This window comes from Sorex fumeus, unplaced genomic scaffold (assembly GCF_029834395.1).
Source record: "Sorex fumeus unplaced genomic scaffold, SorFum_2.1 ptg000002l, whole genome shotgun sequence".
NCBI classification, from domain to species: domain Eukaryota; kingdom Metazoa; phylum Chordata; class Mammalia; order Eulipotyphla; family Soricidae; genus Sorex; species Sorex fumeus.
Genome location: NW_026606059.1, coordinates 690,451 through 711,305, shown reverse-complemented (window position 1 = coordinate 711,305; position 20,855 = coordinate 690,451). Strand labels below are relative to the sequence as shown.

Below are 20,855 nucleotides of genomic sequence, written 5' to 3'. Positions count from 1 at the left end.
CACCTGCCTGGGCCAGGGTGGTGGTACAACGGAAAGGCACCTGCCCTGCACCTGCCCTGATCTGGCTCCATCCCTGACACCCCAAGAGGCCCACTGAGCCCGCCAGGAATGACCCTGAGAACAGAGCCAGGAGCAAGCCCTGAGCACTGCCAGCTGTGGCCCCAAACTAAGACACAGAACCAAAAGCATTGAGCATGCCTGGATATGTTTTACAAATATATGGATACCCCCTCCCCCCAAAATTGATTAGGATAATTAGATTTATAACACACCCATCCTTTTAGCCACAACGCAAAACATCTCTAAAGCTCTGGGAAGATGCAACCGTGAAATCGACATCTCCCGGGAAAAGCTGCAGGCAGAGAGGACACTCACTGGCAGGAGCGCAGAGGAGGGGGCAGGAGAGGTGCCTCCCAATGGCAATAGGCTCGTGATGCGCAGGTTTAGAGCCATCACAGCTAGAACCGAGCAGCATGAAACCCACTGGGTGACGCTCCAGTACCTGCTTCAAGGACCTGCGATGTGGTTCAGTTATTTGCATGAGTGAGCATTATTAGAGTCAAACCCCTACTACTGCAAAACAAGCAAACAAAAACAGCACACCTCACTCAGAACAACAAGAGACTAAACTGCTACAAGGAGCGCAGCGTCCAGCGGCCTGGCAACAGTGCCGGCTCCAGGCCTCCCTCGAGTCTCGGGAGAGACGCACGCCATGCCACGGCCCCCAAACTCACACATCTTCTGGCTGACAACTCCGCCGGTGAGGGCAAGGGTGTTGGAACACCGTATGACTGAAGCCCCGTCATGAACAAGTTTATGTACTTCACAGTGATTCCATCTGAAACAGTCACACTGCGCTGCTGAGAGGGCAGCCTGGGGGTGGGTGAGAGTTACTGGGCCAGGGTGCAGGGGTCACACGAGGGCTGCGGTCAAAGCTGAACACTGAGCGCCCAAAGCAACTCTACTATGAACAATGTTTAAATAAGGAAAAGGAAAATAGGAGAGCACATTTGTGACATGTATCTCCCTCAGATACTGTTATAAACTCAAATTTTACTATAGAGAAAGCATCAACGTGAGGAAAGCTGGAAGAGCACACTCTCTACACTCTCTGAGAGGTTCTGGTAGGCCGAGATCCCCAATTAAGTCCATGCCAATCATCTGGACAGTGAGACAGTGAAAGTGTCTCCTCTTGCCACTAATTCTGAGATTAAGATGATGATTGGGGATTGAACAGATATACTATATGTCAGATCTAGATACCATTCTATGTTGATATAAACAATATTTAAAATGAGGTGCCATGAAATGTGACAGATAACATTTCATTAACAATATGCTCATGAAACCTTCATTAACACATCAAAGCTTTTTTACTAAGAAAGCCGGTTTTAGAATTTTGTTTAAATCGTAGAAAATGCCTTTTCACTAAATCATATTTTAATTTATATAAAATGATTTTATTTATATAAAATGATTCAAGGGAAGTTGCCTATTCTTAGGGCTAGGAAAACCAATGGAAAACCAGCAGGACCGTACTACTGTTCAAGAAGTGAGACATCCATGACATTGGCAACTATCGCCCGATCTGCCTATTGTCTGTCATCTACAAGTTATTCACTCGAGTCATCCTAAATAGGATTGGCAGAACACTAGATGAAGGACAACCATGTGAGCAAGCCGGGTTCCGCAAAGGATTCAGCACCATCGACCATATCCACACGATAACCAAGTTCATTGAGGTTTCTCGGGAGTTCAAGATGCCGCTCTGTTTAACGTTCAATGATTTAAAGAAGGTCTTTGATTCTGTTGAAACAGAAGCGGTCATTGAAGCCCTAGCCAATCAGGGCACTCAAGCCCAATACATCAGGATCCTCCGTGAGCTGTATTGCGGATTCACTACCAGGATCTCACCATTCTACAAAGAAGTGATCGTTGATGTCAAGAGAGGGGTGCGGCAGGGTGATACCATTTCACCGAAACTCTTCAGTGCCACCCTCGAGAACATCATGCGACAACTGGAATGGGAAGGAATGGGAGTGAAGATAGATGGTCGGCAACTACACCACCTCCGCTTTGCTGATGACATTGTTTTAATAACACCAAACATCAGCCAAGCGGCACAAATGCTGGCCGACTTTGACCTTGAGTGTGGAAAGGTAGGACTACAGCTGAATCTTACGAAGACAATGTTTAGGAGAAACAGCCTTGTTCCTGACGCCCCATTCGCTCTCAATGGAATGACCATCTCCGAATGCAACAGCTATGTGTACCTAGGTCGAGAGATCAACATGACAAATGACCTGGCACCCGAGCTGCGCAGGAGGAAGAGAGCGGCTTGGAACGCCTTCAAGAACATCGAAGAAATAGCTAAGAGGACAAAGAACCTCCGGCTCCGGGCACATCTCTTTGATTCCACTGTTCTTCCTGCATTAACATATGCCTCAGAGACCTGGGCCCTACGCAAACAAGATGAGAATGCTATTCAGGTCTCCCAAAGAAGAATAGAAAGAGCTATGCTTGGAATATCACGTTTCACTCAAATGAGAGAAAGAATCCGGAGTTCTGACATCTGTCGACGACCAAGAATCAGGGACGCTGTCTCATTTGCCAAGGTGTCGAAAATCAGATGGGCTGGTCACGTAATGAGATTTAAAGACGACCGCTGGACTAGAGCTGTTACCGACTGGATTCCACAGGATGCCAAAAGACCGTGTGGCCGCCCACCTTCCAGATGGTCAGACTTCTTCATGAAGATCATGAACGATCGGTTTGAGGCCCTTCATGTTCCCGGAGCGAACAGATGCCATTGGGCTACACTAGCACGCGACAGGGACAAATGGAGATGTTACTGGCGCCCGCTCGAGCAAATCGACGACTAACGGGAAGTTAAGTGATTAAGTGATTAAGTGAAGGAAAACATACAGAAATTAAATCTTTAGAATTAAAACATGCACATGATATTTGTATATTTAAAAATTATGAGACACCAAGCCCGTATAATTGTTTTGCTGTCAATTACATTTTCTCCTTGAGGTACTCAATCTGACCTTTTTTTACAGACAAACTCTAGGGTCCTAGCATGTATTCTGAAAACAAACTTGGAGATAAGAGACTAATAAAAGAACCAGCCATCATTTTTGTTAGGTAACAACGATGCTGCCACAATGTGCCCTTACCTTTCTCTGGTGGCCTTCTGTAGGACCCTCATTCCTGTCAGCTTACAGCACTTCCCTTCCAACTGTCGGTCATTCAAATGGGAACCTTCTGCGTACACTTCACTGAACATTCCGCATGCATCTTGTACAAGAAGGCAAACTCTACAAAAAAGCAGTCAGGTTTATTCCTTTATAAGATAGTTTTCAACTAAACAATTAAATGATAAAAAAAAATCAAAGAACAGAATCCCGTTTCGTTCGCTAGAGATCCACTGTAGTCATCTTCCTAAATGGATGACCTGGGGCATCCAGACTGTACTTTCAAGCTGTGTCCCTGTGTATGCCAGGGTCACTATTCAAAGCGCAGGAGAAAACAAGAGTTCTTCTTGGGCAGCTCTAAGCCAAACGTGGTGTGTCTCTTATTCTTCCCTCCCCCTCAGTCCGCTGTTGGCTCGGCTGCTGTGGGGCCAGAGACCCCCCGAGGTGGGTGCAGCCACGGGGGCACGGGCAGCAGAGCCCAGAGCTCCCCCTGGGAGCAAGCCAGTGCCCGGGACAGGGGCGGGGCGGCACGCCTGCAGGCAGGCTCTGCACCAAGCCCTGCTGTGCTGGCCCCACCACGGGGGCTAAGAGAAGACAGGCAACTCTTCGAGCACAAGAGCTGTACTCACTGCCTCCGTCTCCCTCCATTTTTATCCTAACCCCCGTCATGAAAAACTTGTAGTTAAGGAGTAGTTTTAGTGATAAGAACAATAATAAGGCTTTTCGGAGAAGGTACATATCTAAAAACCTGTATTTCACGGTGGACTAAAGTAAGATCTCTGTAGAGCCGGTGACATGAGGGTATTACTTTCATTTTTTAAGTTCAAAAGATAATAATCTATACTTATTGCTCAATAATTCAAATAGTCTTATTTATCATGAAAATGCATTCCCTAAAACATTTTTCTGGGTCCCGAAAGAATTAAGTCAGTAAGCCCCCAAATAAATAGTGAGAAGCAAAATGATTTTAAAGATGAGACTATAAAGGGAAGTGTAGCTTGGAAAGGAACAGGCGATAAAAACACAGAAAGAAAAGCTCAACATGAAATATTAACCTGAAACAGTAAGTTTGCTAGAACTCAATAAAAGTCTAGACTCTGTTCAAGTCTCCCTCCCTGGTATACAGATTTTCCTTGGTTTGCAAGAGAAATCAAGTTCTCTTTCAAAGAAAATACCATTAATTAGTCTTGTCATGGGGTAAACTCAATCGAAGATATGCTGAAATAAAAATTCCCAAATACAGGGGCTGAAGAGACAGCACAGCAGGTAGTGTGCTTGCCTTGTATCTGGCCAATCCAGGTTCAACCCCTGAGCAGAGAGCCACGAGTAAGTCTTGAGCCCTGCTGGGTGTGTCCTCTCCAAAAGAAAAAGGAAAAAACAACCAAAAAAATTCCACCCCACTAATAGAACTGATCTGTGATACTATAATTAAAAGGAATAAAGTGTAACGACTAATTATAAAAGAACAAACAACCCAAAAATGAGATAAGCGATACAGAAAAGCCTGGCAGATTTGAAGAATGAATCTTTGGAGGGCGGGGGGCTCCCAAGAGGTGCTCGGGAGCTCTGGGGTCCCTCCCAGCAGCTCTGGGCTGACTGGTCAGTAGGGCAGTATGGCCCTAGAACACTGTGCTGCTCAGCTCTGTGCTGATGCCACGGGGACTACATGGGACGGGATCAGTGTTGACCCCGGAGCCCCCAGATTTGAAGAATGAAATGGAGCATTCAGAAGGGAAAGTCACACACATTACACTAAAAGATTTAGGTGCTAGAGAGTGCAGTGGGTAGGGGTTTGCCTTGCACACACCCCACACAAGCGTGATTGCCTCGCCCCTGAGCGCCGCCGGGAGTGATCCCTGAGCGCAGCGCCAGGTGTAACCCTGAGCTTCATTCACTAGGTGTGGCCTGCCCTGCCTCAAAATGAATAAACCAACCTTACAGGACATCTAACATATAGAACCTCTTTCCAGATGCTCATTAGGGGGAAGTTCTTTTTAAAAGTCTAATCTTGAAAATGAAATTGCCTCTGGGAACTGGGGGTCTATTTTAGATCCCACAACACTGCTAACACATTTGGAGAAACTTCGTTTTTTTGCTTGCTCAGGGGCAATGCTCAGGGGTTACACCTGGCTCTGCATTCAGGAATGACTCCTGGCTGTGCTCAGAGAACCACATGGGAAGCCCAGGAAGGGACCTAATTGGCCACATGCCAGGCCAGCGCCCTCCTGGCTGCACCATCACTTGGGCCCTGTCTTGTGCCTTGGAGATCTGTCACTATGCACAACGTGAGTGGTACCCTTGGCTGATGCTTTCACAGGATGAAATCCTTTTTACCCCTGAATCATTTCATCATTATTTTCTCCCCTTCATTTTTCTTCTTTGTTCATTCTGGTCACTGAACATCCTAGATCATGTCTTTCATTTCTTTGATTCTCCCCCCTGCTCCCCAAGTATGGAATGTTTCATGAATTTGCATGTTGAATTTTCACTCAGGGACCATCCACATCTCTGTATTATTCCAATTTTAGTATCTGTGCTTCTAAGGGAAGCATGCCTTTGATTTCCTTTTCTTTCATATTTTCCTTCTCCTTGTGTAAGTTTAATCAACTTTGTCTTCCAATACTCAAAATAGATGTGCTATAATTCCAAGTCTTCATATACTTAACTTCCAAGAGTTTTCCTTTCAACTCTCTTCCAGGTACTATGCAGCTGCAAGGAATGATAAAATCATGCGACTTGCTGCAACCTGACTGGAATTGAAAGGTATCATGTTGAGCAAAGTAAGTTAGAAAAAGAAAGAAAAACAAAGGATGATCTGACTTATCTGTGGTATCCAGAGTAACTGGACAAGGAAATGTACTACAGCAAAGGGGGACTGCCTCGATAGACCCTGACCCCGGAGAACAGGAAGGAGAAGGGCATCGAAGGGAATAAACTGAGGGGGAAGTAAGAAGAGGAGGAAGGGAAGTAATGGCGGCTCAGGGTCAGGGGCCGTGGGTAGACCAGTGATGTGGGACCGTGGTGCAGCTGTACAGCCGAAGCACAGGCTAACAGCACTATAATCCTGAGACCGAAACTACAATCACCGAACTCTGAACCGCGCCTGTCAGGGTGGCAGGAGGGGGGATGGAAGGAGATGGGAGGGGGTGGGCAGGCCGGGAGGGAGCACAGAAACTCTGGAGGAGGGACTGGTGTTGGAGTACTGTGTGCCTATATCAGTAACTTTGTAAATCATGGTTCTTTAATTAATTTTTAAAAATTTAATAAAAAGGAGGGGGGAAATCTCTCTTTCAAGAACAGAGAGATAATGCAGAGAGCACAATGCTTGCCTCGAATACGGGACTTGATGGTTGCACTGCATATGCACGAACCCTAACTCTAAGCCCCTCCCCAAGTGATCCAAAGACAGGCAGCAGTGAGTCGTAAGCACAGCTGATGGAGACTCCACATTAAAACAAAATCTCTTAAAAAGCTAAAAAGAGGGAAAAAATCTTATAAAAATTATAGAGGGAAAAGAGGGGGAAATATTAGTAAGTTTGAGGTAAGTATTTCTCAGTTCTGACACAAAAGCACACACGCCCAAAGGACTAAGACATATTAAAATTTAAACTTCTGGAAAGGGATAGACACAGAATGATCTCTCTCATTACACAGCAAGACAGCAAGAAAGGTCCAAAGGCACAACAACGGGAGAACTGATTCACACAATTGAATTGGGGAAGAGGGAGGGGGGATACTGGTGATGGGTGTGATGTTGGAATATGTGCACGAGACACCGTGACCATAGCTTTGTAAACCATAGAATTTCAATTTAAAAAATTTAAACTTCTGATCTTTGAAAGATACCATTAAAAAAAGTAGGAAAACCATAACATGAGACTATTTTTCTATGTCATACATATAATTAATATATATATTATATATATATATATCTATGAATGACTAGGGCTTCACAGGCACCTCACATCTACAGCACATAAACAACTCTTGGAATAAAAATGACAATTCAATATAATGTATCACTAATTACATCATTTCATTTTTATGAAAAAGTTAAATCCATAGAGACAGAACACAGAATTATGGTCGCCATGGAGCAGGGAAAGAATAAAATAGGGATGCTTCCTCTTTAATGTGCAATGAGTGTATTTTGGAACTAGATGAAGGGGGTGCACGACCCCCACAGAACACGGACGGGCAGCAGCACTGCCGGGCCAATCCTGAAGAATGGAGCAGAACACTAGAATGAGGTGATGTTGGCACTGCTCTGAATGGACACTACACCATTTTTGTTCACACTGAAAAGGGTTCATTTTTTAAAAAATTTTTATTAGTGAGACACCATGAGGTACAGTTGTAGACTTACAAATTTTTGTGCTTGGGTTTCAATTATACAATGATCAAATACCCATCCTTCCACCAGTGTCCATTTCCCACCACCGCAGATCCCAATATCCCTCCCACCCCCAGCCACACATGCTAGGGGAAAAGGGAGCTCAGATAGAGAAGGGAGCACCAAATAAAAGGTGTTGGGAGGATCCTCCCAGGATGGGAAAAGCATGCTGAAAGGGTTCATTTTTTAAATGTGAATTTCAGTTCATATCAAAAATAGATAAATAAATAAAAGGAAAATTAAGACCTGGAAAAAACACTTCACACTTCATCAAAGAAGATACACATGCCACATCATAATAGGGCATCAGCCACTTGGAAAACCAAGTTAACACTGTTCCGAGGTACCACTTTAGCTTTTCACCAGAAAGCCAAAATACAAAGGAAAGGTAATATCAAGCTCTGTTAAGAATATGGAAAAACTGGGAATCCCGTGCATCTTAGGAATGGATGTTATAGTCATGGCATAATGCATTTTGGTATCTCACAAAATTAAACATACATTTATTACATATCTTGTCATTCAAACTAGGCTTTTTCCTAAATAAATAAAATCATATGTCCACACAAAGGCTTATAAACATTCATAATGGCTTTGCTAAATAATAGCACCAAATTGAAAGCAAATGTTCAAAAACAGTTCAATGATTAAACTGTGGTATATTCCTACAAGAGACTACTACTTCACAACAATAAAAAATGAATCTACAAAAAAAAACTCATTCATTGTTTTCAGTGGGAAAAGTTTTACAAAAGTAGTCTAAATTCTATTGAATTTAGAAATGGAAAAATGACTTTACAAACACAATGAGCAGACCTATAATTATCTGGAACAGGAATGAATAAGGAATGACAGCAGAGGACAGAGAGAACATTTTGGGATGATAGAAATAGATCAGTTAGTGTCTGTGGTGGGTAATATATAAACAAATACATTACAGACACTCAATTTAATAAAACTTAAAATATCACCTTAACCATGAATTCTCCATTATATGGAAACTTTATGCAACGTAACCACACACAAACTACTGATCTGCCCCCAAACAACAGTCTAAATTGCTTCATGCTTCGTACACGAGTGGAGGGGTGCTCCATCCACCCCCCTTCCAGGCACGAGCGCCTACTTGATTGGGCCAGTGCACGTGCAGCAAACTCATATAATGACTAATTACACAGAGTGTCATAGAAAACTGCACGTGCTTACTCAAACTCATTAATGGGTTCATTTGAAGTTTATTGGGGTTCACATACTGTAGGGTATTTAGGAAGAGTGGGTCAAAACAACATAAGAATCCAATAAAGCAGAGCACGTTAATACTAAAGTTAGTGTGATGTCTCATGGCTAATTAGGCTAATGAGAAGGAAGCTCAGAGTTTTGGGAGGAGCAAAGGGGCACCCAGGCAGTGCTCGGGGATTATTCCTGGCCCGGTGCTCAGGAATCATTCCTGGCAGTGCTCAGGGGACCACAAGTGGTGCTGAGGCTTGACCTTGGATTGGCGCAAAGCCAGTGCTTAACGTTGTGCTCTCTCTGACCTTCAACTGTTTCTGAAAACTAAGATAGAAAGGAGGTACCTGAATCCAAAGATAACAGAACATCTATTATCTATTTGGGGGTGAGGGGTTTTGCCACATCCAGTGGTGTTCAGGCCCCCAAATCCAATAAAACAATAACAGTACTACGGCCACAATGCAATTTATGATGAATGTCTAAAAAACAGGATGTTTCTCTACTGTAATGAAGAAGACATGCTCTAAAGTCACTTGAAAGTGATTCTAGTGGTTACTACCGCTTACATTTAGTTTTTATTGTTTTTGGGTCACAACTCAGCTGTGTTCAGGGACTAATCCCAGCACTCAGATACCACTCCCAGCGGTACTTGGGGGACCATATGGGATGCTGGGATTGAATCCAGGTCAGTCGTGTACAAGGCAAATGCCACACCCGCTACACTATTGCTCTGGTCCCACATCTTATGTTTTATATACAACAAAAAGGACTTTAAGATTTAAATCAGATACCTAAGTGGAAAGAATAAATATTACTCTTTCATATCCTGCTGGCCTAGAAAAGCATGTTAAATCAAAACAGGGATGAAATTATACACTTCGGTTGAATTTATAATGTTTTTTTAAAAAGATCTATAGACGATTCCAGGTCATGAGCTCTGGGATGAAAGTTTTTTCTCAAAGGCTCCTTCACCTGCTCGATACCTCTGTCCTGGACACCTTCTCCTTGCCTAATGCGGGGAGGTGAGCCAGGCCCTGGGAGGATGTGCCCCACTTTCTAAGGAGAAGCCCCGGGATCTTCTTTCAAGGCTGCTGACTAGACTGAGGTACCCAACAGTGTTATAAATATTTACATTTGTTATTAAATAAAAGAATCAAGATGAACAGGAAAATCCATGTAGACCAGCTTTAAAAGGAAAGAAGAAGTTCTTTAGAAAGAAGTTTTTATTGCCTCATTTTTTTGTTTCTGAAGAAGGAAAGGTCGGAGATTGCTCGCACCTTGCCTTCAGTTTGCTCTCACACTTGCCTTTATCGTCAGTGAGTAAGAAGGCTCTCTCATCGACCCTCTCACTCTAGGGGAACTAACACTTGCCTCTTCTCGTCCTGTCCCTGCCCGGCCACTCTCACGCCTCCCCAGCTCTGCCTGCCAGCCCGCGGGAGCTCAGGGGCATGCTGGCTCAAGCCTGAGGTGGAGCCACGACCCACCAACTCAACTGGACTGGAACCAGGACACGCAACCAACAGTCCACAGCGCCGTGACTTCCGCAGGCACCCACAGAGAATCCCGCCCCCTTGTCACTGCTTCCTGCTGGGCTGGTACCAGCTCTCAGTGGTAGCATGACAGGTCTGAGCAGAAAAAGGGCCTTGAGAACTTGTTCTTCCTGCGTCACCAGAGACACTTCCCATGCCTGACATACTCCAGGGAACACAGTCGGCTTCTCCAGGCCACGTCCGGTCAGCAACACGGGGACCTTAAGAGGGAACTTTAACTCCACGAACTACAATTTACTCATCTTACCCTGGGAACAAGAGAACCTAACTAGACGTCTGGCTTTCATGAGCACGGAAGGGGACAGAGAGTAACAGGCACACACAGATAAGTCTTCTTTCTGAGGTGCTTAGTCTAACCAGCTACCCGCTTTCCTCTCTGCTGCCGTGGTAATGACCAGGGCTCACATTCCCTTAGTTCTGGCCCAGGGGCCCACTTCCTGGCCTGGTGCTTGGGACCGCTCCTGGTGACGTTTGGGGGACCAGGTGGTGCCACGGTCAGACTAGGAACTCCGGGATGCAAAGGAGGTGCTCCAGCCTCCCGTGTGCCTGCTCTCTGGCCCCTGAGCACCATGTTTGGTTTCTGTACCGGCACACAGCAAGCTGCATAACTGCTGGAAATCATTTGTGGTGGGGACAGGGACCACAGACAACGGAGCAGTCACACTCAAACGGCTGAGCTGTCAGGATTCAGACCCAGTTCTGTTTTGTTGTATTTTGTGGCTACATCGGGGGTGTTGGGGGCCATTCCCAGCTCAGTGCCTAGGGGTTACTCCTAGCTGGTGCCCAGGGGACATTCAGAGTGTCGGAAATTTAACCCAGGCCCCTAAAAGGCACAAGCTCTGGATGTTGAGCTATCCCTCAAGCCCAGACCGATTATTTTTAATACTGAAAAAATTTCCATTTAAGGCTTTTGTTAGATCTATGACCGGGTGCTTATGGCTTTGTTTGTTACTTTGAATAGTATTTTAGTTTCTACCCAAAGACAATGGAAACAAAGAGGATGGAAACTGGCATTCAGTAGGAAACATGACACTTGATGAGTGGGGCCAGTGGGAGCAACTGGGGAATAGGACAGGGAGGGGGCAACGTCTTCAACGGCACAGGGAAACGTCCAGCCAGGAGGAGGAGGGGGTGCTGAAAGGCGGTCAGGTGTTATGCACGAAACCCTCTCAGGAGCATTACTGCAAACTACAGTGCAAAAACACAGAGAGAGAGAGAGAGAGAGAGAGAGAGAGAGAGAGAGAGAGTATGTATACTGGTTAAGGGTCTGGTGTTGAAACATTGTTTGCCTGAAATCCAATAGTGAACAACTTTATAATTTCAGTGAGGAAATACATTAAAAAAGAGAGGTACACTTAACTTTCATTTACTAAGGTTTCGTAATTCGTCAATCTAGTTGAATTCCTTCTTTAGTAATGCACGTATTTTTAGTTTAGACACAGCGGTTTACAATACTGCTAGTGGCTGGCTTCAGACATAAAGCATTCCATCACCAGCGTGTCCTCTTCCTTCCACCACTATCCCAGGGTCCCCCATCTCAGGCTAACCCCCTTCTCGTGCCTCCCACTGAGGCAAGCTCCCATCTACATGCCAGTTCTCAGATTCGGTTGCCTCAAGGCACTTGCTATTTCCTTACTGTGATTCTTTACATCCCACTTACGAGAGCTCATTCTGTCTCTTTCCTAGCTGAGTCCATCCTACACGACACTCCCCAGAGCTATTCAGCAAGGCCCCAAATTTGACCCCGGCCACTGCACTGACCCCCTCCTGAACAACGCAGCATAGCACTGCAGTTCCAAAGCACTGCTGGGTACGGCCTTGGTGGTCCAGGAGCACTGTCAGGTGGCCCTGATGCCCCTGCACTTCCAGGTCGAGCAGCACCACACTGCCGTGAGCACTGAACCATCGAGTAAGTTGCTTGGAGTGGCCTGGGCCCCTACAGGCATTGCTCAGGAGATGCTTCTGTAAAGAACTCTGAGAAAGATGTTATATGTTTCTGTTCCTGCCTTTAAAAACAAAATCCTTTGTATTCTTAGTCTGCTGACAAATTTTAAAATCATCAATGGGTATTCTATGTATCAAATACATTTTTCTGTTAACTGGAAGGACAAAAAATTCTTTTGCTAATGATATACTTGACAATTACTGCCTGTAAAGTGTTAAAATGAACTTTACTCTTGAAATAAAGCCAAGATCATATTTGTTATCTTTTTTAAAAAATTTCATTTATATCCATTACCAATACTAGCCTTTAATTTTATATCTCACATCGATTGTGGGCTGGAGCAATAGCACGGCAGGTAGGGCGTTTGCCTTGCATGCAGCTGACCTGGGTTCGATTCCTCCGCCCCTCTTGGAGAGCCTGGCAAGCTACCAAGAATATCCCACCCGCACAGTAAAGCCTGGCAAGCTACCCGTGACGTATTCGATATGCCAAAAACAGTAACAAGTCTCACAAAGGAGACGTTACTGGTGACTGCTTGAGCAAATTGATGAACAACGGGAGGACAGTGCCACAGTGCTACATATGTTTATATTGTCTCTACTCATGTTTATAATTATCTTGAAAAGTTTGTATTTGCTATTGTGTGTGTATATATATATTTATATATGTATATATATATATATATCTTGGAGAGCCTGGCAAGCTACCAAGAGTATCCCGCCCACACGGCAGAGCCTGGCAAGCTATGAATGGCGTATTCAATGTGCCAAAAAAGCAACAATAACGGGCTTCATTCCCCTGATCCTGGAAGAGCCTCCGATACGGCAGCATGGGGAAAAATGAGTAAGGAGAGGCTGCTCAAATCTCAGGGCTGGGACGAATGGAGATGTTACTGGCACCGGCTTGAGTAAATCGATGAACAACAGGATGATAGTGATAGAGTGATTCTATTGTTTTAAAATTAGTTGTCTTTATGTATAGTTGTAGTTTCTCACAATAAAAATCAAATAAACCAAAATATAAGAATTCCAACTGATAAGGAACAAACAAGTGCTGCGACAGGAAGAACAAGTAGGCAGAGGTGCCTAGGCTGAACCTCTGTGGTCTGGAGTGGTGCAGTGGGCTGGAGCGCACCCTGGAGTGAGCCAAGAGGGACAGTCTCCCTCCCTTTGTGTGTGTGTGTGTGTGTGCGTACTTTTAAAATTTTTTTATTTTATAAAGTTGTTCACAATACTTGATTACGTTTAATAATCAAACACCAATCCCACCACCATTACACCGTCCCACCACCATATTTTGGATGTTTCCATCTGGAACCCCAACCAGGGGGACAAGTCTCGGAACCGTCAGAAGGAGATGCTTCCGTGGTCTGCAGGAGGCGAAGGCTAGCACACAGAGGGCAATACCCGCAGGAGGGAGAGCCTAACCTTCCGGAGGCCTTGGGTGGGGGTGTGAGGGTGGGCTGGGCGAGTCTGGTCTGCAGAGGGATGGTAAAGTGAGGGGGGGGGACCTGAGCCCCCCTACAGACTCAGCCGGCGTTACTCAGTCAGCTCAAATGTTGGTTGTTGATCAACTCAGTAAGAGTTTCTCCTTCCTTTTAAAACGAGCCGTTCAGGTTATAAAATTTCTTCTACATGTCAGATTAATGAGATGATGATTTTTGATGCTTCATGTTTTATCACTTACTAGCTCAAGACATTTAAAGTTAAATCCATTATTTGTCCTTTGATTCATTTATTATTTGGAACTATTTTTCAAAAAGTCTCTGTAAGGATTTAAAAACATTTCTTGGTTGTTCAACCTCACTGCATTATGGTGAGAGAGTATGTTTCTCTGGGGAACACACCCAGTCGTGCCCAGGGAATCACACAGCGCCGGGACCCAACAGGCTTCTGCAGCAGAGCTCACAGTCCAGTCCTGTGGGTCAGCTCCCTGGACCAGTGGGAGGACATGTTCTCTCATAAGGGTTCTGTTAAACTCAGACACTTCCCATATGACTAGGGACATGATTAATGTGCATGAAAATGCCATTTTAATTGTTTTGGTTTTTGGGCCACAACCGGTGGTGCTCAGGCCTTGCTCCTGCGTCAGTGCTCAGGGATCATTTGTGACATGACTCAGAGGCCCATATGCAGAAGCAGCGACCAAACGTGTTGGCCTCAAGCAAGGCAAGTGTCCCAGCCACTGTACTACCTGTCAGGCCTCTATGTTTTTGAAAAATTTGAAAGAAGAATGCCCTTGGTCTATGCTGACACACACCAAGGAACTGTGTGGGTTTGAAATCTACACTGTCGCTGGTCTGCTTCCTTGCCTTCACTGCCTGGTGCAGTAGAGCATAACCTCACAAGCCAGAAACTTTCAATAACAGACACGGTTTTGAATGGAGATTATATATACCTCATCTTTATAGTGTTCGGGCAGTGCTAGGTAGTGCGTTACTCTACTCTGGAAAGATCTCAGAGAGCTAGACTAGTGTAATTCTCAGCATGAAGAAGCTTGAAGACAGAAAGGGTTAGTACTTTGCCCAAGACCATAAAATTAAAAAAAAAAAAGAGCTCTAAAGATGAAGTGAAATGAATGTATAAACATTTAGCACAATTCTCTCTTTATCTGTACAAAAGAGGGATTGCTAACTCAATTTCTAGAACTCAATAATTATTAGCTTTCAAGTGGAGGTTTAACTGATCTCCACACTGTTATAATTTGCAAAGAGGAATTAGCGCTTCAGTCTAAAGCAGTACTAGAGTCAACATATCAGTGGAGAAAGTCACAGTCTTGAAAGGCCAATTCTTGAAACCTACCCAGAGTGGAATCCTGACGATGATGCAGTGATGCAGTGGGTGATTCACTCCTGTCGCAGCAATCTACAACCCAGCACCACGAGGAGATGTGGAAGGGGCTGATGTGGGGAGGAGCTACGAGACCATTTCCCTGGTGGAGGGAAGCTGGTATTTGTGTTGGGATTCGCATTGGAATAGTATGCGCCTAAAACTCAAATTATCAATGATTTTGTAAATAACAGTTTTTAATTAAAAAAAAAACCTGAGAAAATAAAGATTACTGAAAACAAGGGAGGATGACATGAGCTCCCAGAACTTTGTGGAACGCAGAGTGGTGTTAAGAGGGAAGGTTATAGCTTTGCAAACATTCATAATGAAGGCATAAAGAAACAAACAAAGCTTAAGGAATTAAAAAATGACCAACAATAGGAGCCCCAAGGAGGCAGGCAAAAGAAATAATAAAACTTATGACCTAACTAATAAAATAATAAAACTTATGACCTATGACCAAGTGGGATTCATTCCTGAGATGCAAGAATGGTTTAACAAACGTAAATCAATTAACATATCAATGCAAGAAAAATCATATGAATGTATCAACTGATGTTGAGAAAGCATTTGACAAGACCCAGCACTCGTTTACGATGAAAACTCTCAACAGAGTGGGAATTGAAGGGACTTTCCTCAACACAGTCAAAGTCATTTACCACAAGTGCAAAGCAAACACTATACTCAATCGGGGAAAACTAAAAGCCCAGGCACAAGATGAATTTGACCAATCTTGCCACTCCTAGTCAATATGGTATTGGAAGTACTTGCCATAACAGGTAGAAAATGATACTAAGGGCATCCAGATAGGAAAGGAAGAAGTCAGCTCACTATTTGTGGACGACATGATACTACACTAGAAAGTCCTCAAGACTACAAAAAGCTTCCAGGAAGAATAGACTGGTATAACAGAGTGACGGGCTATAAGATTAACACAAAAAAGTCCATGGCTTGCCTATGTGCCGTTCACAATTGTGAAAATCCTCACAAAATCAAGTGAATTTGGAATGACTTACCCAAGGAGGCGAAACACCTATATAAAGAAAACCACAAAACACTACAGGAAGAAATAAAAAAGGACATGGGGAAATGGAAACACATCCCCTGCTCATAGATGGGGCAGATTAACTTCATCAGAATGGCAACATTCCCCCAAGGCATGATACAGATTCAGTGCAGTCACTATGAGGGTACCCGAGACAGTCTTCCAAAGAAACAGACCAAACAATCATGAAATTCCTATGGAACAGGAACGCCCCACTCCCCACCCATTCCGCCCCCGAATTGCCAGAGCAGTGGCAATCAAAGCGGCACAGCATGGCAGGGGGTGGGGGCTAGAGGGCACAGCGGGCAGGGACGTGCCTTGCACACAGCTGGCTCAGGTCCGATCCCCAGCCTCCCACACGGCCCCTTAGCACTGCCAGGAGTAAGTCCCGAAAATCGTCGTTCATGAACCAAAAACACACAAAAAAATTCACAAGGCCAAAGCAACAGTACTGTGAGGGGGTACAACGTGGCTGACGCAGGTTCCACCCGGCACCCCATGTGTCCCCCACGTCCTCGCAGAGTGAACCCCGAGAGCAGAGCCAGGAGTAAGCCCTGAGCACTGCTGGGTGTGACTCCAAAATGAAAAAGAAAATTTGAGCAGCAGGGCCAGAGAGACAGTACAGTAAGGCATATGTGTGTATACGTGCACATATATATACATATACATACACACACATATACACACAACACACACACATATATACACTATGTATAACACAGTACAGCATATATATGTGTGTATATATATATAGAGAGAGAGATATTACAGCAAGGCTTACACACACACATACACACAGTTTCTGGCTTATATTATGGTGCTTCAATTCTTCATGAAGACTGAGTTATTAAAAGCCTTGGCAAGTATTTTAATCTTAAAAAATATTAAAGCAATAAATTTGAGATTAAAACTTAATATCTTATTGAAATTATACTACTTTTGGAACAAACTTCGAATCAGAAAGATATGCAGTGTCTGTTACAATTTTAGTATATGTCATGCCAACGCAAGTTGTATCATTTTTTTTCCCTCAGTAAAACTACATAATCTTAATGACTTTATATTAAGTTCACTACCTCTTTCTTCTGCCAGTTCAAATTCACTGTTGAATCTACCTCATCAAGTTTTCATTTTGGCTCTTGTGCTTTCTAGAATTCTAGAATTTCCATTTGGTTCTTTCATAGAATTTGTTTATGTATTGGTTATCTCCATTTGATTAGAAACTACCACCATATTACTCCTTATTTGGGGAGGGGGCAGTTTCCTTTAGTTCTGTGACATATTTATAATGGCTTAAGTCTAATACCTGGTCTCTTCCAAATCAGTTATGCTTTCCTATCTTTTCGCCATGTATGGGTAATGCCTTCTTATGTATATCTGGAAACTTTTGACAAACTATTGTAGCAACTCTAGATACGAACCTTTCCCCTACCCAGGGGCTGACGCTAGTTCCTGTACAGCAGCTTTTTTATTTCTGTTTGTTTTTACTGACTTACATGAAGTCATCGATGAAGCCCATTTCTCCCTGCAGATTCTGTGGTCCACTGGGTTAGCACATGATACTTATTAAAGAAAGGTTGTACATAGGCTCCCTTAAGATTTTACTCTCTCCCTTTGTGTTTGCTCTTGTTTGGGGAGGGAGGGCAAGCCCTACAGTGATAAGTAGTTACCCACGAGGCTCAGGGACCATAGCGGGTGTCAGGACCAATATGAGGCCAGCTGCCGGCAAGGCAAACTCCCTCCCTCTCCAGGCCCTTTTGGCCTACCTCTGGATGGAGGTGGCTTGTAGGTTGCTATTATTAGTTATGGGGTCTAATTTTTGCCCTCCGCCTTTCTGCCAGTGCTTGCATTTCCCCTCTCTCATGACTCCTAGAAGGGTCTGGCTTTGAGCATGCTGGGCTGCCAGGGGGAGCACGTGATTTGGCGGAAAGGACTTGGGAGTTGGCCCTGGGTCGGCAGCTACCTTCTTCCTCAGCCAGGATGGAGGTGACGCTGACCCTGCAGCGCAGTGAGGCTGCTCTCCCTAGGTCTACCTGTGGGCGTGCCCTTCCTGCTATGAGTGAGACCCACGAGATCTCTCCTCACCACTCTTTTCCCTGATATTCCGTAAAAGTTCTGATGACTCTGCCATTTGCTATTGATAAAATATGAACTGCTCGCTGAACTGCTCTCCACCAATATCCTCAAGGTTTTTTTCCCCCAACAATGCACTTGAAATTCTTCTGCTCTGCCACACATAAAGCCAGCCCTCCCAGGGCGTGCTACGGCACCCATCTTCCTTACAACCTGTCTCCATTTGGGGAGAACCTCTGTGCCACCTCATGGAATTGATATTAGGACAATTCCTCCTTTCCCTGGAGCAAGGCTTCTGCTCAAAAAGGTGCTAATGGTGGTGGAGGCACCAGTCTGCTGGGTTCGCCCTCTGAGTCAGAATTCTTGTCACCCAAAAGTGCTAGAGCTTCTGCAACATGGGCCAAGGCGCAGGTGATGCTGGTGCCTGGACTTTGGAGAGTCAATCTGTGCCCTAGCTGGGGGCAGGGAGCCATTTCCTCTAGTCCCTTCTAGAGCACAGTTCTAGTTTTGTCTGTCTGACTTACTAAACACGAGGAGTTTTATTGCTGGGAGAGTGGGTCATGGCTCAAAGATCACAGACTCACTGTTCTTACTATGATGGATTTTCTTGATTCCACTGATGGGATGCTTCTCCATTTGTCATGTAACCTTAAAACAGTTTTTAGAAGCTCTAAAATATCTTCTTTTAAAAAAAACATTTTTCCCTCTTGGGGCTGGAGAAATAGTACAGGGTTCAAGGTACCCCGCATCACACGGTCCCCGAGCACTGAGCATTCAAAGTGTGGCCCTGAAGTCCCTGAGCATCATGCAAGTGGCCAGGGGTTCTGCACCGCAGGGAAGATCTACACCCCTGGGCCCTCATCCTGAACTGCAGGCCTAGTTGGCCAAGAACTGCCAGGAGTTCTCCCCCACCACCCCGCCCTCCTCTGAGCACTGCCTGGGTGGCCGCCTTCCCACCAAAAACAAACATCCTTCCTAGTTAAAACGTTTCCTCACTAGGGAGGAGTCTACTGTCTCCTTACCCTGCTACTCCACGGATTACTCTTCTGATTCCCTTCCTTCCCTCCCTCCTTTCCTCCCTTCCTTTCTCTCGTTCTGTCTCTCGTTTTCATTATAGTGCTGGAGATTAAACCCAGGGCCTCGCACACACAGGACAAATGCTCAATCACTGGTGCACATCCCTGCCCCCTCTTGTTTTTTAACCTTATTCCCACTGAAAATAATCATCATGTAGCATATTTCCAATTTTTCAGTAATATGAATCAGTAGAATTTGTGTAAAGATTTTCGTATATTTAGCATGCATTGTGTACACAACAGTTACTTAAACTGTTACTTATAAATTTTGGAAGTATTTGGAAACTTTCCATTCAAAATTTGTACATAGAATTGTCCTTCCCCCCAAGACTTTTTGATTTGCTTGAAAACAATACATGACGCAAGGGAAAATTGACCAAGTCAGATAAGAGAAATGCAAAGGAGGGCGTAAAGCATAGAAGTCTGCTGAAAGCAGTGTCGTAAGACTCAGTAACCATGGGATATGGGGGTTTCACTGGATTGTGAAAGGTACCTTGGTTTCCTAAGAGTGCCCAGTAAATCTATGTTCCATCTACTTTGTGCATTAAAGACAGAAGGCCCGAGAGCCATCCTGGCCCTTTTGAGCTAAGGTGCTAGGTATCAGGCACAGAGTCTTTCTCTCCAGGGAAAAACCTCCACAGTCACAAATGTGGAAGTCCTCAGAAGGAAACAGGAAATAAGCCAAGGTCTAAGAGACTACACTGACCTTGGATGGTCCAGCTAGGGTGAGTCAGGAGGGGAACGTGCTTTAATGGGTGAGGCCTGGGTTCAGTAGAGAAGACACAAAACATTTCTCTACCGTATCCGGCTGACCCACACACTTTCTTTGGTTTAAACAGAATTAAAAATAAAAGCACTCAGAGCCAAGGAACGCAATTAAGAGCCCCAGATGTATGAACAGTTTACTTAGGACTCAGGAGCCAGGAGCACAGAGGGTGCTGGGAGAAAATGGACAGTCACACAGAGTAAATGGAACAGTTCCCCAGACCCTGTTGCTCCTGGAGTCCAGCTCTTCCCTGACCCGGGGAGCAGGGAAACCCTGCCTCCCTGCAGATCCACCCCGGGACCACCCCAGTCAGGCGCATGAGAGGCTCTGATCTCCGCACCCTGTGACTTCCAGGGCTGGTCACCTCTTCCCACGCCCCGAAGACCAAGGAACCCTGCTGCCCTCCCACCCAAACCTGCAGAGCAACTCGACTCTTTCAACGTCACTAACTAAGAGCTTGTCGGTAATGAATTCTGTCCTCTAATACCTCCATAATAACCCTGGTATGCACAAGGGAATAATTAGATGCTCACCGCATGACCTCTTAAATAGCATCTTAAGGGCACGCAAAATGCTGGAATATCAAATCATAAGTAGTAACCCCTTGCTGAAAAATAATGCAGCAGATGAGATCTCTGCTAATTGGAAATCTAAAGCTCAACTCTCAGCACCCACAACTCTGTAAGGGCAATGGGGAAACAAAGGAATTCACCTGCTCTGGGAGACAGGGACAGAAGTTCTGGCAAATCATC

General features: G+C 44.8%; 1 protein-coding gene across 1 annotated transcript in view; it reads right to left on the bottom strand.

Annotated features, from left to right (window-relative positions):
- The window catches only part of SPIDR (scaffold protein involved in DNA repair), a 344,944-nt gene that overhangs the window by 75,276 nt on the left and 248,813 nt on the right, over positions 1-20,855 (bottom strand). The window contains exon 11 of the mRNA XM_056111030.1: positions 3,180-3,320. Coding sequence (XP_055967005.1) covers positions 3,180-3,320 — 141 coding nt within the window. The remainder of the gene's footprint in view (positions 1-3,179; positions 3,321-20,855) is intronic.